General features: G+C 34.2%; 1 protein-coding gene across 2 annotated transcripts in view; it reads left to right on the top strand.

The window, feature by feature from the left end:
- Positions 1-14,530, top strand: part of RFX3 (regulatory factor X3) — a 106,539-nt gene that overhangs the window by 51,810 nt on the left and 40,199 nt on the right. For both annotated transcript variants that reach the window (XM_064735804.1, XM_064735803.1), the window contains exon 3: positions 6,028-6,125. In XM_064735804.1, coding sequence (XP_064591874.1) covers positions 6,028-6,125 — 98 coding nt within the window. The remainder of the gene's footprint in view (positions 1-6,027; positions 6,126-14,530) is intronic.

Genomic DNA, 14,530 nt, shown 5'->3' with positions numbered 1-14,530 from the left:
TCCAGTGCAGACAGTATTGCAGTGATTGAAACACGTATGTATGGGAAATATGTGTATAGAGAGATGATTAGATTATGGAAGCAGTGAGGAGGAAGGGAAGAGTGAAGATGTGACTATGGTATGCCAGCAGGAAATGTGATGAAGAATGTAGATGGTATAGGTAATTTCAATTCCAGGGTTGAAAAAAAAGAATAGCAAATATGAAAACAATCACTGTGTTGAGGAAATTGCAGGTATGATCTGTCGTGAGGATTTACCTGTGTATAAATTTCATTGGCATAAAATTAATATTGCCTTTATGTATCTTTAGTAGGAATAAATCAATTTGCGTTAAGAAAATTAGGAGAAAGAGCCATTATAATGACTATTTTAATAATGACATTTTTTTGATGGCCGAGGGAGGACTTATTATTTCTGCACATTCAAAATTACCAATGCTGAAAGCTGGAGAGAAGGTTTTAGACAAGAGTATATAAAATGTGGTTTCTTTTTTTCTGTGATTTATAATGGACATGCTTAATGATTTCAACTGTATCCAAATTATGTGTGAATATTCAAATTTTGATTATATTTTCTTGTGAATATACATTGCTAAAAACAATGGGACACTTCTGGGATTTTGTTAAATTCAAGGATTGTGTAACATGAGTTTCCATGTATATAGAACAGTTTGGTGTAAGCTGAAACGTACATATCATGTTTTGCAGTAATTTATTAGTACTTTCTAGTGAATAATGCAATTTTAGATTAATTTGGTTTTAATTACTATTAAATGTATAGTATTTCATTTTTCTAGGGAGGTTTCTGTTTCTGAAGTTTCTATTCCTGTATGTATGTCATGTTTAAATGACATTGCCTGAATGCATTAATTCGGGGTTGATTTCACGACATCATGTTTCTTATATGCACAAAAATTTTTCATTTTTTTCAAAATGAAATATTTTTGCTCAGAAGAAGAGCAAGCTGAATAAGTAGAAGGGCAGACTAAGAGCCTTTTCTCTTCAGCTGTCTTAGTACTCAGGCATCCTGTCTTTTGAAAAAGCAATCAACAAATTAGTAACTTTTAATATTTCCAGCTAAAACAAATCCCTGATTTTCATATAGCTGGTTGTAATATGCAGCTCATAAAAGTCTGCTGTAAAGCTCTAAGAATAGGAACAATAAAGGTACCATTTATGAGAACCTGGATTTTTCCTCTTGCAGAAGTGGCTCTAGTAGCAACTGGTTTCATGCAACACAGCGGAAGTCACTGTTGAGATGGGATAGAGGGAATAAGAAGCAAAAAGCAACAACAGTAAGACCAAAAATGTGGGAGTGTAATTAAATTTTGTTTAAATAGCCTAAGAAGTTCTCTTCGTCTTCTGTTTCCTTGAATAGTGGGATTGTTCATTAATATATGATTGCTTTTTCAACAGGCAGTCTTCAGCTCAGTGCAGTAAGCTTCTAAGGATTCAAAATTAAACTCATTTTTGAGTGTATGCCATGTGATATGGAAGAATTGGGGAAAGAAAAATAAAATTAAGCTGTTTTGTAAAAATATGTCCATGCAACTCAAGTTGGGCAAAGCATTTCTTCACAGTCACTGAATTCAGTAGCCATTGCATTCACAAAGCATTCTGTCATTCATTAACTGGAGATGCAGACTTCTGCTAATCAAAATTGCTCCTAATGCAAAATCATGTTTAGCATATGAAACACATAATCATGAGCTGACATTAGCCATTATATAAATATGAATGTGCTTAGAATATTACAGCATGTGCTATTTATATGTTACTTGCCAAAAGTAATCCATACTAATGAAGGAAAAAATTATTTTTATCTCCAAGGACAGAAAATGTTGCACGTACAAGCTGTTTGCAAAGACACAGTGGATAATTATATGTTCTTTTTAAAACAGAATTTAAAAACCATTATATATATATATATTGCTCTGTTGTTTTAGTCTTTGCTTAGTAGTACTTTGAACAGAAGCACTTTTTATTGGAAATCAAAGTTCACTCTTACATTTTGATTCATGCTTCAGTGTAATTTCAGCATTTCAGTATGCTTTTATATGCTTTATTTTGTTGACAAATTTTCATAGATAAAATATAACTTAGTCCCTTATTTGCTCCTCCGAGGTAGTATAATTAAGAATACAATTTATTTTTGTCTTTTTTTTCTTCTTCAACTAGTAAATGTAACTACACATGTATATATTGAAATGAGTTTTCATTCACCTCTTGCTGTCCTGCAACATTTCAGCTACTTGCTTCTAATCCTATTCCAGTTTTTTTATTTCAGGATAGAGTCACTGAAGTAAGAGGAATGAAAGCTCTATTATCTGTTGTTATTTAAGTCAAAAATTGCAAAAGTTTTTTGTTAATTTTCTGTTTTCCAGCCAGAAAATAATGAAAATTACCATGGCTAGTTCACCAGTCCACCCTAGAAGATAATTTTTAAACAGGCATACTGTTGCTGTTTCATAAATATTTTATTGCGTTTTCTATTTTGAGCCCATTTCAATTAATTATTGGAGAATTTTTTAATATAAGAAGGCCATTTAGTTTTAGGCCTCTGGAAAGCACTGCAATAGTCAACAATTTCTGCTCTGCCCCAAAAGCTACATGACTTAGCTGATACCACTCCTTTAACAGCTTAATAAGAGGTGAAAAGATGATAAATAAAACAGTTGTGAAGAAAAAACCAACCTTTTTCACATTTTCCAAAATTTTTCATGGTGTTTTGTTTCCTCATAATCGACTTCTCTCAAATAATTTTGTGCTCATAGAGAGTAAATATACTAATCTGTTTCTTTCTGTTGAATATTAAAAAGAAGATTCAGAGGCACTAGATTTAATTCTCATTAAAAAATTAAAAATTAAATAAAATAGGAAATAAAATTAGTATTGGAAATATCAACAAAGACTTTCATCATGGCAGAGGTTTCATGTACAAGGCCATCCTAAAGGCTCCTTCCTTATTTCATTTGTCAGAGCTTGACAGGAGAAATATTTGCCTCTAACCTTCCCTACTCTAAAGTTCTTAGTACATCGCAATACTATGTAGTGACTACAGCTTCCTTTGGCAGGATAATTAATTTAACTGTAGCAGTACTGAGTACAGAGAAGCTGATGCAAAGTAAGTTTTTGTGTAAACTTTTTAAATTACTGTATTGAAAAAAAAAACTTCAGTGGCCCTCTTTGTATTGTACTTCAATGTTAAAGGAAAAACATTTTGATTTTCAAAAGTAGGTAAAATGTTTTAATAGCACTGTAGCATATCCATTCTTAAATGTTGGTTTTAAAAACAAGTTACTTTCTATGCGTAAGAAGTCCTGATGTTTCTAGTGGTACTACATGTTAGGCTATTAAAGAACTTAGATAAAAACTGCTGGAAAATTGAAATTAAGCAATGAAAGTTTTAATTTTAACAGATATTGGTATTTTGTTTCATGGTAAATTAAATTTTTGTTGTTCTTGCTCCATATTAGAAGAGAAACATATTTTAGAATTTTTCAGTTTCCTGTCCAGTAGACAGCAAACATTGATGCACTGTGTACACACTTTGTCCCTGCAGTATCGTCTCAGTTCTGACAGAAGGGTCTTGCACTTTACCGAATCTGATGCTTTTGAAATGGGTAGCAGCTTGTATACAAGAATAATGTGAGGACATAATAATGCCTTTTACATAGAAGGGGAATGTGACCTCTCTGTTTTAATGCTGTGTTTGTACACAATGTTGAGTTCCATTTTACCAGTGTATGCAGGTTATAGGGAGAAAACCATGTGTCCTTTATTAACAGCAAAATAGTGTGGGTTATTTTTAATAGGAACTAAGCCATATTCAGTATGTGTGAATAGGGAACGAAGTGCATTTTGGGAGTAGTTGGGTGAGAACATGGAATTGATACTGACAACAGCATCATTTCCACAGTGTTTCCCCAGCTGTGCTACTGAGAGAAAAATGGGGCATCTCCATTACATGCCAGGTGACAAGCTACTGGTTTTAGGAACAAAGCCTGTTTTCAAGATGTTTTCTCACAGCATAGGTCAAGTAGATCAGTTTGGTGTTCTGTAATAGACTGATCAACAATGACTCTCCTTCTCCCATTGATTGAAGGGAATAGAGTTGACTCACCCAAAAGGAATAAATATGCCTAGACTTAAACTTTAAAAATAGCACAACAGTAAGTTGCATATATGTTTCACAATAAAGCACATACGTATTTTGTCCAATTATTGTGTGGGTGGGTCATTTTGTCAGAGTTTGGCAGATCTAAATTTTGAGTAGTACAGATTAATAACAAGGTTACAGGTCTTTCTTACAGTGGATTTGGATCAAGCCCATTCCATGAAATGATGGTTTGAATCAATTTAAGTTATGAAGTCAAAAGTGATGGAAATAGAAATAATTTAATTTTGGGAGATGTTTGCTATACAGCTATTTCTGTTTTCTAACTCAGAGAATTTTCTAAGGTCGTAGTAATGTGCACAATTTTCATTAGAGTTTTTATGATTACTTTGAGAACTGAACCTTTCTTTTAAATAACTAAGTGTTGTTAGGAGAAGAAATGTACACAGTTACCGTGCGTTAATAATTAAGGAGACATCTTCAAAGTATACTTTTTGAAGTCGAGAGATTGTATACCAGGTGTATTTCTCAATTTATGTAATGATTCATATGGGAAATCATAGAAGTTTAGATTTTAATAGATACCTTTGCTATCATATTCTGTCTTATTTCTGTTAGTGGGCAGAAGCATCTGATTTTTCATCATGGTAATATAGCTGCATTCTAAACTTTGGCTGTTTTCTCTCTTTTTCAGACTTTGGGTTTTACTGTTAACCTAAGGGAAGGTTTCTGTAAAAATTTAGATTTTTGTTTCAAAATCAGAGTCAATATTATGGAAAAGTAGAAAATGTGCTTATTTGCATAACTTTTTTAAACATAACACAGGTGAAAGTATTAGATTAGGATATTTTTAAAGATCTCTTGTGGGGGGGTCATCAAGTGCATGAAACCCAGACTGATCTGGGATTAGGTATTTGCAGTCATTAGAACCAAATGGTTTAGATTGAAGTAGCCTTATAACAATAAATGTGAGAAAAATTATTGTCACCTAATGTTAAATCTATTTGCTAAATAAGTGCATTGATACTTTCTTGATTCAATTCCTTGGTAAAGTTGTGTCAAGTAAGTCCTTTAGAATGTTTTAGATTCTGGGCTGCTCTTGGACCAAAACATGGCTTCTCTGAAAACTGGAAGGTGTAAAAGTTGAAGTTCTTCATCTAGTAAAGATGGAAGAAGACAAAATATAAGGATTAGAGAGAAAATTTGCATGACCTGAAATGTTCCTACAATAGTATATGAATCAAAGGAGTTGATAAGTAATTATCCTTAGCGATACATGTGAAGATAATCCATGCCCTCACTGCCTCTTGTTATTTAATTCATTGAAATAAAACCAGGTTGTGTTGGAATTTTTCATAGCTGATAGTATTCTGGGAAAGGGGTTACTCAGACTGGGGGTTTTGGCCCATAACTGTACACCAAAAAAAAATACTGTATCACTGTAATTTAACTGCAGTTAAACAAGAGCTAAAGCATCTTAATGAGAACATTTATTTCTAAACTTACTGCAACATATTTGAGCTATGATTTTAAGGCTTGTACTGTTTACTACTTAAACAGAATAAGAAAAAGAATAAATTAAATGAAATGATACTTTCTTCTGTAGTAAACAGAAGTAGTTCTTCAGCTTGATGCAAAACAAAGTTACACTTCATCTCATCTTTGTGTTCTCCAGTTTTCCTTTGACACTGAAGATGTGTATGAGTGTGCATCTTCAGTGTTAGGCCTCTGTTCACCAAACTTACAGCACAAATATTGTGTAAGAGCAGTAATTTTCTTTGCTAGTGCTGTGATACACCATTAGCAATTTTGAGAACAGAGATACCCCAAATTGTTTAGAAGCCACTAGGAGCCACTGGAGCATTGGTATTTCTTTATGATATCCCAAACTTTTGGTTTTCTTGTTTTCAGGTACAGCAAGTACAGACTGTGCAACAGGTACAGCATGTCTACCCAGCCCAGGTGCAGTATGTGGAGGGAAGTGACACAGTCTACACTAATGGAGCTATGTAAGTTGGAAAATGGTCAGAATTTTAGTGTTCATTAAAATGTGAAGTTAAATACTTTCAGTTAAATATTTTCAGTTAGATTCTATCAACTACTGTATATTAAATTAGAAAGACAAATTATTCCATTGCAGTTCTTCCAGTGTCAAAATAGTTTTTTGTATTAAAATGTGAATTCACACTATTTGTTTTTATTAAGGCAGAAGTTTTGTGTAAGTAGAATTCTTGTAATTGTTTTAGTTGCCCCCTGTATGGCATAGTGTTGTTTGAAAAAGTATTTTCATAGGTACGTTCTGTCTGAAAGACATATTGTGTAGCTTCTGTCCTCAGGACAAAAGGCAGGCCTTCTTTCTTCCTGGCTGCAATCCTAGTGGCAAATGATAGAAAGATACAGCAGCTGTAGTTACTATCTAGTAATTTAATTTCATTTTTGTGTTTCATAAAATGAGATCAGGTTTTTTTTTTTTTTCCAAAGGAATGAGGAAAAGCAGAGGAAGGAAATTAACAGTCTCATTTGCTGATTCTTTAACGTCTTGTTTTCACATGATTGTGAAAAAAAGCATTTCCTGCTTTCCTGAGCAAGCTTTTTCATCATCAAGTTTCTTTCTTCAATATGCAAGCTAAGAAAGACTAAAAAAAAATCTAGATTTGATCTGGCCTCTGCACGTTACCTAGTCTAATAACAGGCTTGGAGCAATACCACCCTTGAAATTGGCTCACACTTCAAAGTAGAGTGTATTGCTTGGAAAGGAACTTCTCAATGTTATTTTTTCATTTACCATTTTTGCTTTCTAACTGGCTTTTTGAAGAAGTACAATTTAGAAAGCCTATTGATTGTCTGAAGATACTTATTTATTGATGGTAATCCAAAAGCAGTTTAAAAGAGCAATATGATTTGGGTTCAGGGACTTTCGTTGCTGACATTGACAGTGTTCTTTGGTCATGTCTGCTAGCACATTTTGATTTATTAATTTTTCATGTACTTCTCTGGTTTTCTTCTCACTTGTAAATGCTAAACAATGTATTTTAAATATGCATTTGACATCTCTGTTGTACTGATTTTGTCTGGGATAGATTAATTTTCTTCCTAGTAGCTAGTACACAGCTGTGTTTTGGACTTGTGCTACAAATGGCATTGGATACTATCTACTGTGAAGCAAGTAACTCTACCCCAGCCAAAGTCAGCACACATGTAGAGCAGCATAATGTCCTTGTGACCATGATAGAGCCTATTAGCCTCCAAAAGAGGTCATTCTTAAATATGCTATTTTTCAGATTTCTCTTTTCATTACTTTTAAATTCTTATGTGTGCTGTTGGGACTTTTGGCAGTTATAAAAAGTGTACTACAATATTTATTACAGTCCAAGGGAAAAACAGAAGCAGATGTCACTGACTGCTTGGTATGAAACTTCAGCTTTCCATTATTTTATTATATTTCTGTGTCTGCATCCCTCTGTCAATTGCTGCAAAATCAGTCAATATGATATAAAAGAAGAAAGCTGTTCTTAGCATGTGAGCCAAATCTGGATTGTTTTTATCTCCTACAGAGATCTTACCTATGTTGTGAGCAGCAGTATAGTGGACAAGGACTTTGTTGTTCAATCCTTACAGGAAGATTTGCGTTTCTAAAGGTGGTAATTTTATTGATGGAGAAGGGAACCAGTCTGTGTTTCTACTCAGACTTTTCAAAGATTCTATATAGTGAAGCACATTTTCCATATACTTTTATACACCAGATTTTGGGTAGTCTTCCTATGATTATGTATTTGATATCTTTTGATAAATCAGAACCTTAATTATAACTCAAAATTGGATATAGGATTGTTCTGTGATCTGTCAAGCAACAGTACTGCTCTGGCAACAGATTAAGAAGTCTGCAAATCATAGTTAGGCTGAAGACATTAATTCATACAGGAATCTCTGTAATAAATTGTCACAGCGTGCCTGATGAAAGATTGCCTTCCACTCTGCTCTCATGAGACCTCACTTGGAGTGCTGTGTCCAGTTCTGGGGTCCTCAGCAATTAGAAGGACATGGGCTTTTTAGAGCAGGTCCAGAAGAGAGTCATGAAGATGACCAGAAGGCTGGGGCACCTCTCTTATGAGGACAGATGAGGACAGATTGAGAAGCATTCTTGTAACCTTCCATTACTTAAATAAGGCTTACAAAAAAGGTAAGAGAGGGACTTCTTTTACAGGCAGATAATGACAGGCTAAAGAGGCAATGAGTTTAAAGTAAAAGAGGAGAGATTTAGATTAGATGAGACAGATATGATGAGGAAATTCTTGGCTCAGAGGGTGGCAGAGAAGGTCGTCCAGAGAAGCTGTGGATGCCGCATCCCTGGCAGCATTGAAGACCAGGTTGGATGGAGCTTTGAGTTACCTGGACTAATGGAAGGTTTCACTGCCTGTGACGGGGGGAGTTGGACTAGAAGATCCTTAAGATCCCTCCTGACCCAAGCCATTCTACAATTCTGTGAAAGAATTAACCTTTATTTTAAAATAAAGCACTTGCAAACTAGCACTGATTTAAATCCATATACAGTAGCAACAGAGAATGCCATTGCAATATACATCAGGAAAAAGTTACTTTATTCTTTGCATTATAAAACTAAGAAGTTTGTCAGGTTTCACATTCTTTGTCAAGTGTAATTGTTGTATTCCGGTAATACAATTCTTCCCACACATTTTATATCATTATTTGTCTACACTTAATAGTTATTTTGTTTTATTATAATTGGAGGCAATATAATTATACAAGGGTGTAGCCTACAACTTGTCACATACATTGTATGATATGAGAATATTTTAATTATGTTATGTGCATTTGTCTGTAGTTAGCAACAGTTTTGCTTGTCAAGTATGTCACTGTATCCTGAAACAAAACCGCATTGTTGTTGCAATGGCAAGTACAGGCTAACCTGGCTGTTTAGAATATATTAGGACTATTATTGCTACACCTATGTTAACAAGTCAGTTGGTTCCACATATTAAATGTGAACTTTCTTCTTACAGATTGTAGCAGATGAATAAAATGTAGCTATTTACCTGGTAGTTCTCATGCGGCAGGCAGAGTTTTAATTGCTGGGATTGTGCAAGGATTGATTTTGGTGTTGGATCCAAACCACATTCTTCACCAAATTGTACAACGATTTGTGGTGTTTATGTTGGCAAAATGCACCATTTATGCAAACCCAAGAATTTACTATTGCCTTAATTAAAATCTTAATGGTTAAATAAAGTAATTATTATCAATATAGTTGAAATAGTTATCTTCCTACTAGTTACTAGTATCTATCCCTTTTTCTCTGACATTATCCTTTTCCTTTTACTACCCTTATGCTTACTAAAGTGAATGGCTCCTGACTGAGTTAGAGAGAGTTACAGCAATTTACCACTAACACATGTGTTACGTGTAGACAATGTACTTGCAGCTATTTTTGTGTTCTAGCACAGTCTATACCTTATCCATATCAGTGTATTCACTGGTTTCCGTTTCCGTAGTTTATCTGATTTTGTTTTATGTGGTATATTTTTGCCAGAATGCCAGAATACTTCTTTGATACTGTTATCCCACCTCGTGGTTCTCTTTGCTACAGTTTTGATCTAGGGTCATTGTTTATTCTGTACAGAATAGCTATTTGATATTAACATCTGTTAGAGCAATGCCTCAGCATTTTAATTATAGGTTTCATACCACACAATCATAGAAAACTTAGATAAAATGGAAAAAGATTAAATCACATTTATTTAATTGTTCAGTAATCGCTACTGGAACAAAACTCTAGACTAAGACAGAGAAGCCTAGACAAAGAGAGACTGACAAGACCAACTCCTGAGGTCTTGCAGATTTAGTGTGTACCCTTTGACATGTTCCTAACAGTGGCAATACCGTATTTCTTGGACGATAGGTCTGCTGTACTTAATTAGAATTTTAGAAATATGTAATTAATGTTTCTTTGACTGTCTAAATTACAGATCCTGAGAATAGAATTTATAGAATGGCACCTTTGTTTTCATTTACTGTGTTCCCTGGCTTGCATGACTTTCTGTAGCTGTGCATTGTGTGTGCTTTTATTGCTTTGTTTACATGTAGAAAATGGTCTTGGACTGGGTGTTGAAGATCTCAATTGTTTTATGGCTAATAAATGCCTCTCTGTTATAATTAAATGGCTGTATCATATTCTCTTGTGACAGTCTCAAGGTGTATGGCACTTCCTTTTCTTCCCTTTGCTTAGGATACATCACCTGCAGAATCTGGCCTGTGGCAAGGCCTTCCCTCAGTATTAGACAGGATTCTGTTCTCTCTAGTTTCTGTGAAGCTCTCTATTAGCTTAAGGACCACAGAATTATCCTAAAAACTTAAAAGAGTTTGAGGATATTGTTCTGATATGAAAAAACTTAGTTGTTTGGAGGTTTCCTAAGGTTGCACACTCATACATAGTGGCCAAATGGATTGGATATTTACATAGAATCTGATAATAGGTGCAGATGGCTATAAATTATTTCTAGTGTGTGCATGTGCATGCTGAAAACCAAGGGAGGACGAGAACAAGTCTACTCTTTCTGTGCCATTGTTCTGGGGTTGTGTTTTTTTCAGAATGTCAGTATCTTTGAGGAGACAGAAGTGTCTGTAAAAGTTGAGCTCAGTAACATTATATTAGAGTAATGTAGGGTAAGACATTGCAGTTGATTTCTGTGGTAATGCTGGTGCTTAATGAAATTAATTATTTACTGGTTAAATGCGCAAAAAAAAAGTGTTTTAAATGAATTTTTACTACAACTCCATATCTTTTATTTCTAACATTATATTTTGTAAATCATTATAAAATATATGTAAGCAAGCAATGAGGCATAAGAGGAAAATGCCTTGGATTATTGTACCTTGCAAGGCTAGTCTGACTGTTGCTGGTATTGTTAATTTCTAGTGTGGCATCTTAACATCAGGCACCTGCTCTGTGCTTGCTTGATCAGAATTCACACAGTGCCTGACATTTTGTGGCTTGCTTTCAGGGTAAACATGATCTAGTTTGCGCAGCTTTCTGGAAATTAGGATACTGCAACCTGACTACTTAAACTTTCAATTTACTTGTAACTGGTAAGCTTTCTTCTAATGCCACATTCTAGTAAAGCACTTCACAGTGTTTCAATAGTAGGAACTATCAGATTCTTTTGCCTTTCTGCTATCACAAGCAAGAGTGAATCATCAATGTGTTCTCATAAAGAGCAAGAAAACTTTGAGATTACTCCCTGTGTGATTTTATATGCAGCTGTTAAAGGAGAGAAGAGCTAGGAATGCTAGAATGCTTTTAAAATCTTTGCAGTGGGAAGGAACTGACTATGATATGTGTCAGGCTGTTTAAGAAAGTATAATGTATTTGTGCTACAAGTACTGTGAAGAAATAGAAGATCACTTCCTCATTTGAATTTATTTTCCTCTTTGCTGCAACTTTATTTTAAAGGATTGTTTTACCATGTGCAATGACCTTAAAACATTTAAGTCTGCTTTCTAAAAACATGGTTTCTTAAAACTGCTTTCTAAATCATCTTATTCAGCTGCATTTTTAATTTCCAGATTGAATAATTTTGATTAAATTAAATGTCTTTTTGCTAAGTTGCAATTATTATTGCATGTAATAGTAGTTTCATCTCACTTTTAAGTACACTGTTGATCTCTGTTTTGAAAGGTTTGCTAAATCACCTCCAATGATTGGGTGTTCTAGAAAACCTGGTTGGTTGTTGGACCAAACAGAAGAGTGTGTTTATTTTGCAGTCAGACTCATTGATGTGTGTCCCACTGATACAGAGTGCTATTATGAGCAGAAATAGGTGCTCTGTTACAGTCAGTCCTTATTTAGAGACTGTGTGTGATAGAGGTCTACAGATGATACATATGATGGACCTTAACAAGGTAAAAGCAAACATATATTTCATCTCCTGTTCCACAGCAAATCTGTGACTAAATTTTCTTCAAAATTGGAAACATCCTCTAGAATTTGCATTGCTTCCAATATTCAATTCCACTTTTGCAAGTGAGAGTTGTTCTCCTTGCATCTTTTGTACAGCATATTTCCTCTATTTTGCAGTATTGCAAGAATTTGCAGCAAGAACTTGCAGCATTGCAAGAACAATGATCTTATCCTTTCGTTACTTTCCTTACTGACAGCTGATACCAAGATTTTTCTTTCCTCTTGTGAGAGATATTACAGTCTCAGTCACTTGGTGATCATTTCCGTGAACTGTTTCCCCTGAGCCTACATCACAAAATTTCCCTACATTTGTCCTCTGCTGCACAGCACTGTTCACAGATGTAAAGACAGAGGCAACATCCAGTCTGCTAGTGGTGATTGTGCTCATCACAAAATGAATGGCCACAAGGTGCGCCCAGGGACACTTTGGTTAGACATTAAGAAAAAATTTCTTTGCTGCAAAGGGTGATCAAGATGTGGAACAGGCAGTGTGGGGAAGTGATGAAGCCACCATCCCAGGAATTGTTCACAAAATATCTAGATGTGGCACATGGGGAGGTGATTTAGGGATGAAGATGGCAGCGTTCACTGTTTTTGTTTTTTGCACCTTAACAGCTCAGTAGAGCTTTCCTATGGTTCTAGAATAAACAGGATCCCGAAGGTATGACAAGATACCACCATGATACCTTGGTTTGAGAGAACAGATTAAGCAGGACCTGCACAGTACCTCAATGCATACATGGGTTATTGCAATGCAAAGATCAACTGATTGTAACTTTCAAAAGAAAGGTTAATAGATTAAATGTCTGTTTGAGCATTAGTCCCTCAAGGAACTACTTTGCTTTGTTTTCAGCAGACTGCAAGGCATTTCTTTTGGATTAGCTTCAAGATTTTTTTGCAGCTGATCTTGAGGCTTTTGAAACAGTCAAAATAAAATGGAAGGTGTTTAAGTAGCTTTAAGGGGGGTGAGAGGGAATAAGGTAGTATGAGGCTTATGAAACATTTCAGATTTCGAAACTTAAGTTTGGAGATTCTAAAAGTCTTGGCAGGGGAATAGAGAAACTGTTGTAGCCATACTTAACAAAGCAAAATTTCTGACTTTGGTTGTTGATGTGGTACTATTATGTTCCTCAATCATTTAGAAGTAATGCTTTTCTGAAGATAAACAAGAAATTATAATTTCTGGGTGTGTTGTTTACTAATAAGGCAATCTTACATAAGTTTCCATAAATAAAAACCAGTAAATTGCCTTGACTTTTTCTCTATATTAATTTAAAAATAAATATTGTATAGATAAAGGGGAAGAAAAATCTGACTTCAGGTTCTTGCATATGTGTCTTGATCATCAGTTTATTGCATAAAACATGAGTGCTGCATCCGCCTCTTGTGTTTCTGTACAAAAGTATCTGGGGTTTTGTTGTTTGCTTGTTGTGGTTTTTTTAACTTGTTTAGTTACAAGCCATTTAAATTGATAATGCCTGTGGATTACAAGAAATGTTACAGATTTTTATGCTTAAATATGAAAATTATTGGTTGGGTAAGCTGACTGATTTTTACTTGTTATCATGCTTGACAACATACAAAGATCCAGTCTTTGAAATAATTAGTTATATTTATTATAATTTTGAAATATATAGAGTTAAATATAAAGCTTAGTTTGTGGGAACATATACAAATTCAAAAATTATAAGTAAATTATAACACATGAAGAATAATGATTCAAAATAAGTAAATAAGAATATGAAAGACATGATAGAAGGTTTCAGTAGCTGAGTAGTTTATTGGGGTGAAATGTTTTATGACATGTAAATGTTTCATACTTGATAATTATTTTTAAAATGTTACTATTGCATTCCTTTAACTTCTCTAATATTTGCAATGTTTTTACAAGTTATAGTTCTGTTTGGTTTTATTTCTTAAATGCTTTTTTTATCATTGCATTAATTCATGTCCAGTTTTTGAATTTGCCCTGTAAAAATAACTGCATTTCCCAAAATACCAGCAGACTCAGATTTTCAAGCTCCACTGAATTTAAAAACAATAGACAACAGAGGGTTCTTGAACATTGGACTCTGTGAGCTGACATTTGTATGAATTGTTTGTAACTTTGCAGACTACACATTATGCAAAACACACAGCATGCAACTTGAAATTCTATTGTCAAATTTAAAAAAAAATTCATGTAGTCGGAGCTTTGTAGATTACTTTGCAATATATTAATAATTACATTAGCTCTATGTGCCTGCCTTCAATTTTTGTTGTTCCTTTCTCTCTTCCTCTTCGTGTAAGACTGACATTTTTTCTATAATGTTCAGTGGATAATTGGCTTACCATTGACACCAAGTTAGTTATTTCAATCTTTTATTTGATTAACTGTTATTCTCTAAGGAGACAGGGATTGTTTGCCAATCTTATTTTATTTGATTTTAGTTTTTGTAA

The sequence above is a fragment of the Zonotrichia leucophrys genome, chromosome Z (assembly GCF_028769735.1).
Source record: "Zonotrichia leucophrys gambelii isolate GWCS_2022_RI chromosome Z, RI_Zleu_2.0, whole genome shotgun sequence".
Lineage (NCBI taxonomy): Eukaryota > Metazoa > Chordata > Aves > Passeriformes > Passerellidae > Zonotrichia > Zonotrichia leucophrys.
This window is presented reverse-complemented; position numbering and strand designations above follow the sequence as displayed.